The 16567-nt window shown below is 40.8% G+C and overlaps 1 protein-coding gene across 1 annotated transcript in view; it reads right to left on the reverse strand.

The window, feature by feature from the left end:
- The window catches only part of LPIN2 (lipin 2), a 67223-nt gene that overhangs the window by 2890 nt on the left and 47766 nt on the right, over window positions 1-16567 (reverse strand). Inside the window, exons 8-16 of the mRNA XM_006146484.3 lie at window positions 13501-13600; window positions 9190-9377; window positions 6280-6373; window positions 5563-5632; window positions 4481-4570; window positions 2980-3062; window positions 1597-1741; window positions 764-912; window positions 135-221 (exon numbers count right to left, since the gene is read on the reverse strand). Of these exons, the coding sequence (XP_006146546.1) occupies window positions 135-221; window positions 764-912; window positions 1597-1741; window positions 2980-3062; window positions 4481-4570; window positions 5563-5632; window positions 6280-6373; window positions 9190-9377; window positions 13501-13600 (1006 nt within the window). The remainder of the gene's footprint in view (window positions 1-134; window positions 222-763; window positions 913-1596; window positions 1742-2979; window positions 3063-4480; window positions 4571-5562; window positions 5633-6279; window positions 6374-9189; window positions 9378-13500; window positions 13601-16567) is intronic.

The following is a 16567-nucleotide window of genomic DNA, read 5'->3' on the forward strand; positions in this document are numbered from 1 at the left end:
AGAAAGAAGGGCAGGAATAGTTGGACATAAACATAAGATTGATGTGGACTGATAATTTATGCTATTTTTCTATAGTTCTAAAAGCAAAATGTTATCTCACTAGAGTTAGTTGCCATGTGGGGACAGATACCTACTCATTGATGGAATGGTAGAGCTTTGCTATTCCTTGGTGAGTCCAATCTTTACCCAGCTGTGGGAGAATCTGTCCCAAAGCATCAGACCTAAGATGATGGAAAAGGATTGAGAATTAAAACGTAGAGAGTCAAGTGTGTTTCTATTCAGTTGAGTATTAAATGCAGCCAATAAACACTGGGTAAGAGGGCACACTACAAACAGATCTCATCCTGGCTTCGTGCAAACATGAGGAAGCCCCCTGCAAATACTTCCACTGAGAAGCTTCTACAAATAAAGTCACACGAGAGTCATATGTTCATTTTCAGACATCATTTACAATCACGCATTAAAATTTGGAGGAGAAACAACTGAAATATTCCAAAGGCTATTTTTGATGTTATATTTGTTTAGCTCCAGCCACCTTCTCCATCCATAAAAATGACTGGAGCACTACACTCGGGCCATCTCATTTAGCTCCACCCACCTTCTCCATCCATAAAATGACTGGAGCACTACACTCGGGCCATCTCAGGGCATATGGTTTAAAAAGCACTACTGACCAGCTGAGGGCTGGTGTCTCAGAAGGACCCTCCCCATCTCCCACATCACGAACACAGCTCTCTTGCCACCCACAGTAGCTTGAGCTTACTTGGTGATTGTGCCATCGATGTCGGAAATGATGACCTTGTCGTTCCAGTTCCACAGGTAAATGGTGCCTGCACAGCGGCAGGTACCTTGATACTGGGTAGTAATACTGAATACAACATCATTCGGGCCATCATGGAGCTTCAGTTTTGCCTTTTATAAAAAGTGTAAGAACAAAAGAAATCACCTGAAAACATACAGTTTGAGACAGTTTAAATATGTACAGAACAACCACCAGTGTTTTAGAACCAAAACAACCTCAAGGTGGGACAGTTTCTTTGGCGTTAGCACACAGCCCAGCCAGCCCAGGGTGAGCATGGTCACAGGGGACGGGCTGAGTCACTGCTTCTAAGTGTCTTAAGATGCAAGAATTTCTCTGCTCACAGGACAGAACCTCTCTGCTCCTCCCCTCTACCTAGGAATCACTGCCCTGGCCACTGCCTCCTGCTAGTCCCAGCAAGACCATTTTGTACTCAAAATTGGTCACAATCAGGGCATGGCAATAAAGAGGAAAGGGGAAATTGTGCGGCTCCCAAGACATAATACAGTGATGAGCTAAGTATGATAGATTCACCAGGAAAATGTTTCCTTAGTTCTTTCTCAGAGCCAGAGCCTAGAGGTCTGGGGGCATGGGTGGAGGAACCTGTGCTACAGGCTTCTGGGTGGTTCACTGAAGGTGGGGGGACAGTGTTCCACTGTACATGGGCATACATGTGAACACACACCATGGAGCATGTGTATGGCTGGGGAATGGGATGGACTGAAGAGAAAGCACACAAAATTCAACAGTCTTTAAAATAAGTCCTACTGATCCCACATGGACCACAAAGGACTCACGATCTGGTCTGAGGAGAGTCGAAGAGATTTCTTGTAAGATGTTGTGCTGCCGTGGCTCATCTGCTCTGGGGGGATAGGGTCCACTGTGATTGATTCTTCAAGCTCCTGGGACCCTTCATCACTCGACGAGTCACCCTCAGCTGGCCTGTTCAAAACCAACCCAGTTTGGGACCAGCAGTTGGCATAATGGCTGTGTCGCTGGACTCCCACGTAGTCGACCGTGGTTCGAGTCCCAGACCCGGTGGCTTGGACTCATGCCGGGCACGTGTGCGTGCATGCCCAGGATCCCGAGAGGAGAGTGGAGGAGAGGGGATTGTGGCGTGGCCATCCCCCCTGGGGGGTGATTTCCTGCTTTCTGTCTCTCTGTCTCTCTCTGTCTGTCAGGCGAGCGCACGCGCCCTATAGCAAAAACCTCTGAAAAAAAACAAAACAAAACAAAACAAAAAAAAACAAAACCCAACCCAGTTAGAGCAGCAGGGAACTTGATGAAAGTTTTTCATTTAGAATCAAGAAAATAAAGACAACTCGGATCTTTTCAAGGCATGGGAAAGACTGTGTCCTCTGCCACAGTTCCATATGCATGGTTTCATCTTACGATTGAAATATTCTTACCATCAACTAATAAAGCCATCTCCTGTCCCCCTCATAACTGGCCAGCAGTTGCTTTCTATGACCTGGTATTTTACACTATACACAGTGAATGCTATGAGGTCTACTCTTATTAAACGGGATATACAATGTATGTTACAAATTAAGAGAAGCATACTTGCTTATATTGATTTTAGAAGGTTGCTAGGGAAGATTCTATACACTCTTTAAAAAGAAAGTAAAGAGCAAGAAAATAAAACTCTCGGGCTTAAGACACTAATGAGTTAGGGAATGAAAAAGAAGGGAAAAATTAAATTGGGAAAAGTAAACAGATGAAAGAAAAAGAATGAGGCCTATCATGAACATCTCTTCTCAGAGATGGCTAACTCAAATGTCCAAAGGAACTGAAATGCATCCAAACCAATCCTTCAGATTCATTTTTATGTCTCCCTTTGGCATCTAATAAGCAGCAGGGGGAGGAAGTGTATGGGGGAAATACCCTTTATCATTCCTTACCACCCTTTCCTAAAGTCCTACATTTTCTATGGCTCTGTGATGGGGCAAGGTATTTAGGAAGCAGGGATGAATATATATACTGCTCTAAGCCATTGTACTTTTTAGAAAAGCAGCTGTTATCTATTAGTAGAGTGAGACAAAGAAGACACTTGATGTCATATCAACAGGAAAGAGCCATTTCTGAACTAAACAAAACTGCTACCATCAACTTAGAAGCAATGGGTAAAGCAGGAGTAGGCCAACTGCTGTGAGTGGAGAGAAAGAACAGGGTGACCCCACCTGGCACTGGCTGTCTCCTCTGTGCTTGATGGCAGGTCACTTGTCGGTGGTGCCTCAGATTTTCCCTCCTTGGCCTCTGGGAGCTGCAACGACAAGATGATAATGGCAGCATGCTATTTTTTTCCCTGCAGACTAGTCAAAATTCATCAGCAGCCATCTTTAAGAAGGAGCAAAATTGCTTTCTGAACCCAACAATGAAACAGATTTTTCTTTACTTTGAGCCAAAGGACAGAAACTTCAGATAGAACTCATCTGCTGCTATGCAAAACATCTGTCCTTCTGGAGCCAACAGTAAAAATCTTAAAAGACGGACCAGCAGATGGTGTAATGGTATATCCCTGGACTCCCAACGTAGTCAACCATGGTTCAAGTCCTGGACCCGGCAGCTTAAATAACACTGGACATGCTAGCATGCCCGCAATCTTTTTTTTTTTTTTTTTTAAAAGGTTTTTGCTAAAGCTCACCAGAAAGACAGAGATATAGAAAGCAAGAAATCACCCCCCAGGGGGGATGGCCATGCTGCAATCCCTTCTCCTCCATTCTCCTCTCGGGATTTGGGAACGCATGCAAACATGCCCAGTGTGAGTTTAAGCCACCGGGTCCGGGACTCGAACCGTGGTCGACTACGTGGGAGTCCAGCGACATAGCCATTACGCCAACTGCTGGTCCCATGCCCGAAATCTTGAGAGGAGAATGGAGAAGGGATTGCAGTGTGACCATCCCCTGTGGGGGGTGGTTTCACTCTTTCTGTCTGTCTCTCTGGTAAGCGCCCGCACCCTATAGCTAAATTCTCTTAAAAAAGAATAGTTTTTAAAGAGCATCATTTCAGGCCACAAAATTTAATAAAACAAGCCCAATCTCGTTAGGTCCCCAGCAGACAAACTCCCTGGTGTCTGTGAAATAAGTTATTGACGTTTCCTCCTCCTGGCAGCAGCTCACCATGTGCAGGAAAAGGGACTGGATGGCTGATGTGCACATCAATTTTATTCATTTGAAAACAGGTAAACTCTCTGAATTCTCTTTTTTCAGAAGGCTCTGAGAAATGATTTGATCTACTACTCAGTACAGTTTTCCAGATGAATTTGTTTTATGGCAGATGTTGGTTATTTAGACTTGGCAGGAGGACAATAACCTCTTGCTGAGGTCTGAAAGGCAATGCAGTAAAGTGAAGAGAGTGCAGGCTCTGGAGTCAATGTCAAGCCCCAGTGCCATCCCTCATCAGCTATGTGACCTTGCTGAGCTAGGTCATACCTCTTTGCGCCCAAGCTTCCTTTCTAATTCAAGAGCCTCTAGTGCTGAGCACTTGTAAAGGCTAGAGATAATGTATTAAAGGACCCCATGCAGGACCTACACATGGTAACTGCTCAAAAAGGTAACTATTATTATCATGAAATAACAATACATAGCTCACTTTCTTGTGCTTGGCAAAAAGGTCTTTTTGAATGAATTAAAGTTTCCCTTCTATTAAGTCTATGGAAAAAACTACCTCTAGGTCTGTTACCTGTTTTGTCATGCTTTCTCTCTTCCGCCAAAACCACCAGCGACCAGATTTCTTTGGCATCTTGTCTTTGACCCAGGACTCAACTGTGGCCTAGAAATAATCAACTCAGTTTAGTCTGATCAATTTATTGGTCATAAAGCTTTTGGCTATTTTCTACCATTAACCTATAGGATGGTGCCTGGTTGTGAAGTGTAAGGCTGTGAGGATGTGAGGATGCTCTCCACACCTTCCAAACTCCTCCAGGGTTTTTAACATCTCTGAAAGATGGCCAGTGTCTAGCTTTTGTGGCGGCTCTGTGGTGTGAGGCCAAGCAATTTGACTCTGGAGGACCTTAGGGGCTGACAGGTAGGCAGTTCTCATTTCTTTGTCTTTGGAAAAGGGGGTTGTCATGAGTAATTATGACCAACTAGGCTGAGGATGTCTTCTCGGTGGACAGATTAAAAACAAATCTTCGGGGTCTATGTAACAGATGTTTAACCTAATTACATTAATGCCATGCTTCTGTTGGCCATGACATTTTTCTTGCTACTGCTTTCCATAGCAAGGAAGTTTTCTTCATTCATTTCATACTTAGTTTATAATCAGTAATATCCCCCAACTTTTATACACCATCAGAAGCTGGTATAACTATCTAGCAAAAAATGCCAGAAAGTGGCAGCCTAGCTCATTTGAGGTATGAGATATTTTCAGAGAGCATATAAGGTTCTTGGATCTTTTATATTATATATTAAATAAGGCTCTGATATGTACACACAGGCGAAGTCAGTCCTGTAACCTAGTGGTTAAGGGAGCAGGTTCCCACATGGCCAACTACAGTTTGAACCCTAGCCCTGGTGGCTCGAAAAACACATTGGGCATGTGTGTGCATGCTTGAAATCCTGGTAAGAGGGAGAAATAGGTAACAAGAGATTGTGGCACAAACTTGATCCATTAGGGGGTGCTTTCTACCCTTTTATCTCGTGAGTGTACACCATTTGGCAATAAAAAAAAACCCCAAACCAAGAAATATGCACACAGGAGTTTTCATAGGTAATCTGTGCTATTGATACTTTGAAGGTGGCAACAGATATGGATCATCTCACCTTAGGCAGACTCTTCTGGAAGACTTGTAAGCTAAGGATCATGGGAGCAGCCAAAGCCCAGTTATAGTAACTGTGAGGAAAAAAAGTGTGTAAAACCATTACATGGTGAGAAAGAGCAAGAGAGAACAGAAGGAGAGGGAATGAGAGAAGTAGAAATAACTTATGAAACTGCTTATTCTTTCTCAATAAAAAGATGATCAGCTAAATTTTTTGTCAAATAACCAATCTTTGTTTTATGCTAAATTTCTCTAAGTAGTAAAATCTATAAAACAGTATTTCAATTCCTCACTTAAAAATACACTTCACTTCGGGACCAGCAGTTAGCGTAATGGCTATGTCGCTGGACTCCCACAGAGTCGACCGCGGTTTGAGTCCCGGTCCCGGTGGCTTCAAACTCATGCCGGGCGCGTGTGCGTGTGTGCCCAAGATCCCGAGAGGAGAATGGAGGAGAGGGGATTGCGGTGTGGCCATCTCCCCTGGGGGGTGATTTCTCGCTTTCTATCTCTCTGTCTCTCTCTGTCTGGCGAGCGCACATGCACTATAGCAAAAACCTCTCCCAAAAAAAAATACACTTCACTTTCACTTTAAAGTCATTAACCATTGGTTCATTTTTATAAGATGAAAAATTTTATTACAAGAAAAATAGTTAGAAATAGCACTAGTAGAAAAGAAAAAAAGCCTGCAAGAGCACTCATTCATCAAAGCACAAGAACTTACCGGTTATATATCCGTATTACAAGGTTAGGATTGTCTATAAGTCCAGGGTTTTCTGCAAATTCATGATAAGTAATGATATGCTCCATGAATTTTTCTGCAATGTAAAATAGTAATGATAAATTTGGTTAGAGATTACATAAATCCCTAAAAGAGATTATTACAATGCTCTCTGCATTGGAATTGTAGACTGAAACAAAGTAAGTCCTTTTATTAAAAAACTTAAAAAAAAAAATATCCATCAAAGGCAAAATGTCAGACACTTTCTTTTTCAGGACAAGGAACTTTTCTATTCTCCCTCTCTTCTATCATTTTTCTTCCTGTTAAAGACAGACAGACAGAAACAAACAAACAGGAAAAAGGGACATACCAAAGACTTTTAGGAAACCATTATGGAGTATCCAAAAAGTGACAGAAATACACACACATGCAGTATAATGAAAACTGTAAGTTACATTTTCATCAAGAGGAAGAAGCTTAGGACCAGCAGTTGGCATAATGGCTACGTTGCTGGACTCCCATGTAGTGGACTGTGGTTCGAGTTCCAAACCTGGTGGCTTAAACTCATGCCAGGTGCGTGTGTGTGCGTGCCTTCCCAAGATCCCGAGAGGAGAATGGAGGAGAAGGGATTGCGGTGTGGCCATCCCCTCTGGGGGGTGATTTCCTGCTTTCTGTCTCTCTGTCTCTGTCTTTCTAGCGAGCACACGCGCCTTGTAGCAAAAACTTCTCCAACAAAAAAAAAAAAAAAAGGAAGAAGCTTTATTGGCAGGCAAGTGAGTAATTGGGGGTCTTACAGCTTGAAGTATATAACTACATTAGAACAGAATAACCTGGGTCAGTCCCCTAACCTAGTGGTTAAAGGTATAGGATCCCCACATTACCAAATGCAGTTTGGCCAGCCCTGGTGGCTTAAAAATCATGCTGGGTGCCTGTGTGTGCATGTCTCAAATCCCGACAGGACGGAGAAACGGAGGAATGGGACTGCGGCATGTAAATTCCCCACGGTGGGGGGGTTGTTTAATTCTCCCCACTCCTTCACTCTCTGGTGAGTGTGCACAATCTCTGGGTATTAATGGGAAAAAATATTAACACATTTCTTTCTTAAAACTGCCTGGAGAAATAAAAATCCCACCCGGAACTGTGCTTGGGGTCTGTCAAGAAATGAGCCCCAAGTTGCAAGGTGAACAAGGATCTCAGGTGAATTTTGTGTCTGCACTCTAGCAGATCTAGGTTACAGACATTTCTCACTGGGATCATTCCTCCAGGCCATGTATACAGTATTCACTTTTACTGCCAGTCCATCTCATGCAGTAACAAACTCGACTAGACCAACTTACCAATATTCAAGAGTGTAAATTTTGTATTTTATATAAATTTTGTTTTCTATCTTTTCTAACTTTTATAAGCTGAGGTGTTTATAAAGATTACTAAATTAACGTAGCTTGTTTAATTCTGTTCCTTGAAGGGACCACTGGCCATAACACACTCTTGATTTCTTGCAAAATACAAAGCAAACAGGGACCAGCAGATGGTGTAATGGTTGTGTCACTGGACCCCTATGTGGTCAACCATGGTTCGAGTCCTGGACCAGGTGTTAAAGCTCATGCTGGGCATGAATGTGTGCACACCCAAAATCCTGAGAGGAGAATGGAGAAGGGATTGCGGTGTGGCTATCTCCCCAGGGGTGATTTCTTGCTTTCTGTCTCTCTGGCAAGCACACATATCCTATAGCAAAAATCTCCCTTATATATTTATATTTTTAAAGAAAAATAAAATGTAAAACAAACAGAGTGAGCAGATGGAGAAAATACACTATCACATCTTGTAACCCTAAAATGAAAAAACTTAAGACACTGACCACTCAGTCTACCACATCCTACCTTCACTGCCTTTGATGCTGACAAGATTATGCTAGTCACAGAAAATCTTTCCTTAGAGGAAAATCAAGGGTCACCAACTAAACTAAGACAATATTAAGAAGATTCTAATTTTAAAAAGAAGATAAAGGCGAAAAGCCAGAGGACTTCAGGACAGATGCACAATACAGTGCCCGAACTCAGTGAGAGCTGTCCTAACTGACCAGGCTCCTTCCATAGGAGCAAGCTTGACTCTTGTGGGCCAACTCTCCAGCCCAAGATAGAAAGTAATCCTTTTTTTTTTTTTTTTTGCCAGAAAGACTATTTACTAAGTAGGCAATTGATTTTCTCTAACTTTAGAGCTCAGTGCTTTCCAAGAGGGCAGCTGGGCCTCAGGCCCCTGAATATTTCAGTAACTTTATGGTTGAGAAAACCAATGCAATGTGACCTAACCTGACTACTCAGCAAACAGTGAGAACTCTTAACCTTTTTACTTGATATTAGAGCCTTTAAGGTGCATTCTCTCACTAAAGCCACACCATAGGAGCCACCTCAAAGTGACCAGGCTCCTTCCATAGGAGCAAGCTTGACTCTTGTGGGCCAACTCTCCAGCCCAAGATAGAAAGTAATCCTTTTTTTTTTGCCAGAAAGACTATTTACTAAGTAGGCAATTGATTTTCTCTAACTTTAGAGCTCAGTGCTTTCCAAGAGGGCAGTTGGGCCTCAGGCCCCTGAATATTTCAGTAACTTTATGGTTGAGAAAACCAATGCAATGTGACCTAACCTGACTACTCAGCAAACAGTGAGAACTCTTAACCTTTTTACTTGATATTAGAGCCTTTAAGGTGCATTCTCTCACTAAAGCCACACCATAGGAGCCACCTCAAAGAAGCCTATGGCCTGGCATTGTAGGAAGATGCCTGTTATCTGCACAAGATCACTTAAGAAAACAAAAACTAAACTCTGTCTTTCTGACTTGGCTAAATGGCAGGTTTCTAATCAAGCACTGACCAAGATGGTTTTTGAAGTGAAGACAGGGCAAGACTACCGGACATACCTTTAGAAATTTCTCCGTTTTCACTGAGGCCCCCACAAAGGGACAGGGTGACATCAGGCAAGTCCATGGCAGAATCGGAGAGGCACTCAGTGCCACTATCAGCAGCTGCACTTCCCACAGACTGGGGTGACTGGGAGCCAGAGAGTGTGTCAGACTCAGGCCACTGTCTCGAGCCAGGGTCAGATTCACTGTGGGCAGGGGATTGGGAGAAAAAGGTCTGATTTATTGCAATGTTTTATACTTTAATCTTACTAGTTGGCTCTGAGGGCTCAGATCAAACAACCACCCCCTCAAACAAATGATCAGACATAGCATTTTTAAAGTCATGTTTAATATCATGTTATAAATGGCATTAAAGATAACCTAAATAGTGCTGAGAAATTAACCGTGAATATACCTCACAAAATCACCAGTCATTCACAACAATGCAAACATTCCAACTATGACCTTTATAATTTCAAAGGAATAAAAGAGTTTATTGGCATTTATTTACATTTCTATGATGAAAATGATAAGGTGAGGTTATTTGGGGGCCAACAGCATAGTGGTTGGACATTGCTGGACTCTCACATGGCTGACCACAGTTTTAAGTCCCAAACTTGGTGGGTTGAAAATTGTGCTGGGCATGTGTGCATGCATGCCCAAGATTCCAGAAGGAGAATGGAGAAGGGATTGTGGCATGACCATCCCCCTGGGGGGGGTGATTTCTCACTTTCCCCCTGTTTACTTTCCCCCTGTTTCCATCTCTTTTTCTCCCTGGTGAGCACATGCACATGCAAAAACCTCTTAAAAAAAAAAAAAAAGAGAGAGAGAGAGAGATGAGGTTATTTGGTATTTTCATTTTTCTACATGATTAAGCACAAAAGCAAGGGTTTAGAGGTGAACTTAAGGGTCATCTTTTGTAATGGAGTATAGACCTGAGAGAAAAAAACAAGGAGGGTTGCAGGGCAGTAATGCACTACTCAAAGGAAACTGGATCCCACAGGGTGATCACAGTCCAAATCCCTAGCCAGGCTGGCCTGAGAGATGAGCACGTGCACGTGAGCAAGTGCCTGAGATCCAATGGACTGGAGGACCTGAAGAAGGAGACCACAGCATAACAGGATCCCAGGAGGGTGCTCCTTTCTCTCTCTCCTTATGAGTATCCATATGAGTTCTACCATGCATAAAGGAAAAAAAATTTAACCCTCCCAATCCTCTCCCCTGTGTCTATTTATAAATTAAAAAAATACAAAGAAAGGTAACTATTAATAGCATCAAGGTTTCTTAGTCATGATGAATAGTCTATAACCTCTGAATAGCTATTTTAACATAATATTTGAGATGTGGTCTTACAATTAAATGTACTTACTCTATTCAAAAAGCCTACATTTTAAATGTTCGATTAAAAAAAGTCAATGTATGAGACCTAGTGAAGTCATATGATCTTTTAAAAAGTCTAATACTTGAGCAATAGATGGCAACACAAAACAGATATAGTATAAACAGAAAGCACTTCTGTATTTAAACCAATGAAAGATTTAGATTTTTGGAAATTTTCTCTTTTTAATAATGATGCACACCCATACCACGAAATTGAGATGAACTCAACTGACAGAATGTTCTGTATGAAATAGTAAAAACCCAGTGTCTGCCAATCAATATACGGCAGCAAAAACTGTTGTCATGCTGCGGTGGAGGGGCAAGGCCACATCTTGTAAAGCACCAACAGAAGACTGCTGTGTGCTCACAAGTACCCATGTTCTCTTCCATCAGGACATACTGCCCTTGCAGTTAGTTGTGGTCACCAAACATATGACTGAGCTGTTGATGTGACCAAAGGGTTTGCCATATCCTTCCCAAATGACCCTCCACTGGGCATCCTTTCTCCTTTCCCTGATTGTTATCTATACATGTTAGACTCTGAGGCCCCAGAGGAAGATGGGCTTCAAGATGGAAGGAGCTTGTGGTTCCTGAATCCCTGTGTACAAGGCCTCCAAATGAACACCAGAATGTTTTGACATGAGCAAGAAATAAACTATAGTGGTGAGCCAGTGAGATGTTATCAGTTACAGTTACAGCACACAGCTTATCCAATTAGCTAAAAAACAAAACACAAAGGATGCCATCTGACTCAACATGTTGCCAAAGCCACAAGGGTGTATGATTTGCATTGAAGTTTAGCTATAATTATAAATACTGGATACTTGATAATAAAGATGAGAATGATTGTAACAAAACAAATGCTCATAAGCATTAAACAGTCTCATTATCTTTAAGTATTTATGAAATGTCTCAAGAAGTAATTAGCCGGTGAGGTAAGCAGCTTACTTAGTGGATGGAAAGTGACACTAAATAGTGCAATTTTAATAGCGGATAATAAAGCCACGCCACATTAGTCACTCTCTACATTTTTTAAAAAGGAAGCTAAGAAATCTACTAAGGAGTACCAACATAAATGAGTAAAGACAGAAATAAGAAGGTAATCATTCTAACCTTATATTTTAACATTGCTATTGGTAATAAAAAGAAAAAAGAAAAAAAGAAAAAGTGGGACCAGTGGATGGCATAATAGTTCTATCGCTGGACCCTCATGGAGTTGATTGTGGTTTGAGTCCCAGACCTGGCAGCTTAAAACTCACGCTGGGTGCATGTGTGTGCATGCCCAAGATCCTGAGAGGAGAATGGAAGAGAAGGGACTGCGGTGTGGCTAACTTCCTGGGGAGTGGGTGGGTGATTTCTCGCTTTCTGTCTCTTGCTGTCTCTCCAGCAAGCACAAGCATCCTATAGCCAAAAAAAAAAAAAAAAAAAAGGCCATTTCTTGGGACAAAAGGCAGTTTCATGGGACCAGCAGGTGGTATGGCAGTTAAGGCACTGGAATCTGACATGAGCAACCATGTTTCAAGTCCCAGACCCAGCAGCTTGAAAATCATGCTGTGTGTGTGTATATGCATGTCCAAAATCCCAAAGAGGAAATGGAAGAGAAAGGATTGGTGGTGGCTAGGGTGACTTCTTACTTTCCCTCTGTGTGTTTCTCTCTCTCTAGCGAGTGTATGATCCCTCATGGCAAAAAAACAAACCAAAACAAAAACCCAGCTATTACTTTAAATAAAGTACATATTTTGAGACAAACTTAGGGTAAGGAGCTTAAAAGGAGTCTTAAGACTTTCCCAAAAGTATGTGTAAAAAATATGCGACCTTCATGTCAATTCCATTTTTCTATTCCAAATAGAAAAGAAGTATGTTCAATGTTCATTAAAAGCGTTTAATTATTTCTGCCTGTGTTTCAGTCATACTTTCTGTGGAGAAAAGAAATTTGTTTCTGTGAGACAAATGCAATAACCACCACACCACAGAAAACAACTAATAAGTTATTTTTATAACCTTAGAGTATTATAATGAAATTCCCTCCAAAGAATAGAAAATAACCTGGGAAGACAGTTCGAGTGAATCATATCTGATTTATTCCAAGGGGAAAATCATGAGGGACAGGAAGGAAAGCTGTGACACAACTAGTGGAAGCTGCCTGGAACTCGGCAACAGAGACCTACAGGAAAGCTGCCTCATCAGACTGCAACCTCAACTAAGGAAAGGCCTGGGATCTGAGATTTTTTTTTTTTTTTTTTTTTTGTGAGAGGTTTTTGCTATAGGGTGCGTGCACTCACCAGAAAGACAGAGACAGATAGACAGAAAGCAAGAAATCACTCCCCAGGGGGGATGGCCACGCCACAATTCCTTCTCCTCCATTCTCTTCTTGGGATGTTGGGCACACACACACAAATGTCCGGTGTTAATTTAAGCCACCAGGTCTGGGACTCGAACTGTGGTTGACCACACGGGAGTCCAGCAACATAGCCATTATGCTAACTGCTGGTCCCAACATTTTTTATGAAGTGTTCCAAATAAAGACGTATTACTTTTAAAGCATATAATAAATGAAACAAGTATGAAAGAATTTCCTGAGCATGCTGAGTTTGCATTAATGACTGCAAAAAATGCTGATCTGAAGTCATACAGCCTTAGGTAGAGGTTTAACTACAGTCTCTCTCCTTATTATATGGAAAAATGTCTTCATTAACAGATAATTACTAATATGAAATCACCATAGTCAAAACAGTTCACATACTATTGAGTTGTAGGAAAAGTCATGATGTATTTTTCTATGCAAAAATGTGTCATGCTTTTCCAACAACCTAATAGTTCTGAATTTTCAAAAACCTGAATGATCTCTAGATTTAGCTAAAAAACATCATGATCTTGCCCCTTTTTGTCAGATGAAATAACTGGACTATTTTAGAGCTGTTCACCTTTCAACACACAAGAAACACACACCTTTTAGGGAAGTAGAGGGCTGCAACTTCAGGTTCGAGAGCCTTTAAGTCATCGAGATAAATATCGTCAGGTCCTTGGTGCTGGCTTCTCTTGTGGACACCTGTTTTTATAAGAAGATCTTATCAGAGGTAAGAATTTAGTCACTATTTACATCTCTGCAATAAAATAAAGGTTTGCAAACAGTAGAATGACCATAATTGAAACAGGATTTTGTTTTTACATGTGTGGACTAACCTTACCTTTTCACTTGTGCTGGCTCTCAAGCATCCATGACAAAGGTAGAGAAATTCAGTGTTCAATAAACACATGATGATTTACTCATTATTTCATTTGTTGTTACATAAGTAATCCTAACCCCTAAATAATTTATATTTCATGGTCAATTTTTTTTTTGTATTTATAGGTAAGAATAAGCATGTCCAAACTGAGACCATACTCTAAAATCCTGTAAGTTGTCAAGAAACAGTGTATCCACGTAATGCCTGAATATCAACCGACATATTACCTTCTAACTAAAAGGATTAAGATTGTTTATGAGCCTAGATCTGGCAGACAACAGCTTACATAATAACGCCATTCAGTATTACTAATAATCAGTCATAATGAGACAAAATATAAAGTACTACTATGTTCTAAAAAATAATCTTTGATTAAAGAAATAAAGAAGTACTTAACCCAAATACAATTAAGTCTGTAGTCATGTACTATCCACTACAGTGACCACCAGCCACTTGTGGTTACTGGGCACTTAAACTGTCATTAGTCTGAAGTGAGTATGAAAATATGTTAAAATGTGTACACACCACTTACTCTAAAAAAGCAAAATATCTCGACTTTATATTGATTACATATTGAAATTATATTTTGGATTTATTGGACAAAATAAAATGTATTAATAAATGTCACTTGTTTTACACTTTTTAAGTGTCCAGGCATGGCACAAGGGTAAGACAACTGGACCCACATGGAAAAGGTTCTATGTTCACATTCTGGAATGTTTTAAGCATGCTGGGTGTGCATGTATGCCCATGATCTGGGCTGGCTGAGACTGGATGTCGATCATGGCATGAAGACCTCTGTTATGAGTGCTTTCTCCTAATCCTCAGAATAAATAGTTTTTAAAAATAAAATTAAAGTGGCCAGAAGAAGACTTAAAATTATGTATGTGGCTAATATTACATTTCTACTAGACAGTGCTATTCTACAGTTAACTTTTGGTTAAGAAAATATAGGGTTGTTGGGACCAGCAGCTGGCATAATGGCTATGTCACTGGACTCCCATGTAGTCGACTGAGGTTCGAGTCTCAGACCTGGCAGCTTAAACTCACGCCGGACATGTGAGGGTGCGTGCCCAAGATCCCTAGAGGAGGATGGAGAAGGGATTGTGGTGTGGCCATCTCCCCTGGTGGAGATTTCTCGCTTTCTGTCTCTTTGTCTCTGTCTTTCTGGCAAGGGCATGTGCCCTATAGCAAAAACCTCTCCCCCCAAAAATAAATAAATAAACAAATAAAAAAAATAAAAACATGGGGCTGTCACCTTGAAAAACAAATCGAACACTGGAGAGCATGAAAGAGGCTACAAGACAAATGGTTGGACTTTAAAAGGTCACTACCTTGGGGGAAGGCAGAGATGTGTGGCTATGTGAAAGAGAGAAACTGTGACAGTGGTAGAGGTGCTTTTCTAAATAAAAAGATTAAAAAAAAAACATAAAAATCAAATGTAGTATGTGGATCTTGATGACATCTTGATTTGGAAAAAGAAACCCTGCTGAAAAAATTAACAGTTCATATAAGCAAATATAAACTCTTCAGGATGACAATGGTACTACAGTTATGCAGGGAATGTTGTTACAGAGGGTGCCTTGGGGTTTTTAAAGGTGAAATGTCCTAACCTTACAATTTGTTTTCAAATGGTTTAAAACAATAAAGAACTATGTGTGTAAGTGAAAAGATGTGGAGAAATGGGAGAAGCGAATACGTGTAAAATTTTTTATAAAAAACTGGAAAATAAAAAAACATTGGGGAGGCCCCGTCTGGTGGTAGTCAGTCACATACTGAACTGCAGTGCTAGAAACCATATGGCCAACTATGAATTTAGATGCCAGGTCAGTCTGAAAACATGCCACAGGGGTGTGTACGTGTGTGTCCAAGACTCTGAGAAGCTGAAGGGCTAGGAAAAGGGGATTATGGTGTGGTGAGACCCTGTCAATGGTGGCACATGCACATGCTCTCTCTCGCTCATGTGTACACATGCACTATCATGAATAAAATTTAAAGAAGGAAAAAAAAAAAGCTGGAGAAGAAAGAATGAAGTCAAAATAGTGGAAACCACTCAGAATTCTTACTTTAGTCCGCTCCTACACTCACTATGGGCTAAGAATAGAGGTTATCATTTCTTAGGTTAAAACAAAGTTCTTACCCTAGAAGAACTGATTTCCTCTTCAGAGTAGAACAAAGAGTTATAGGCCTTTGGTGAAAGACCAGGTACAAAGTTAAGCCACCACTAGCTAGATGGTCAGGTGTCATTACAAATACCCCGACATTTATTTTATTTTAGATAAAATTACTTAGATAAAAATTATTTCTGAGTGACCTTGAAGTTCATACCTATAGTGGATTACATCAGTCTGTAATAATCTAACCTTTGGTATTAGAATGAAAACAATGAAGCAGGTATATGACAATGGGTAATTTTAGGTTAAGCTTTGCTGCCTGAAAAGTAAGGTCCAAGGCCAGTGTTCACAGAGTGTATGTAATGGCTGTCACTATAGCCAGTATTAATGGATAACTTGACATTTTTAAGTAGTAAGAATATGATTTAACTTGCATTCTGAAAGTGAGATAAAGCTGTTGAATCAAGAGTTGGATTTTCTCTTTATCTATTTTAGAGGAAAAGAATTAATGAAAGAAGAGAACATACATTATAATTAGGGCATATTTATGTTTACCCCCATCAATGGGAAAAAAAAACCAAAACTAAATTTGACCTCAACAAAAGGAGATGTTTCAGGTGAAAATATTTTCTCTATTCTAATTGTTCAGGATTCCATTTGACTTTGATTTATTCA

Source organism: Tupaia chinensis, unplaced genomic scaffold (assembly GCF_000334495.1).
Source record: "Tupaia chinensis unplaced genomic scaffold, TupChi_1.0 Scaffold000180_1, whole genome shotgun sequence".
In the NCBI taxonomy this organism is placed as follows: domain Eukaryota; kingdom Metazoa; phylum Chordata; class Mammalia; order Scandentia; family Tupaiidae; genus Tupaia; species Tupaia belangeri.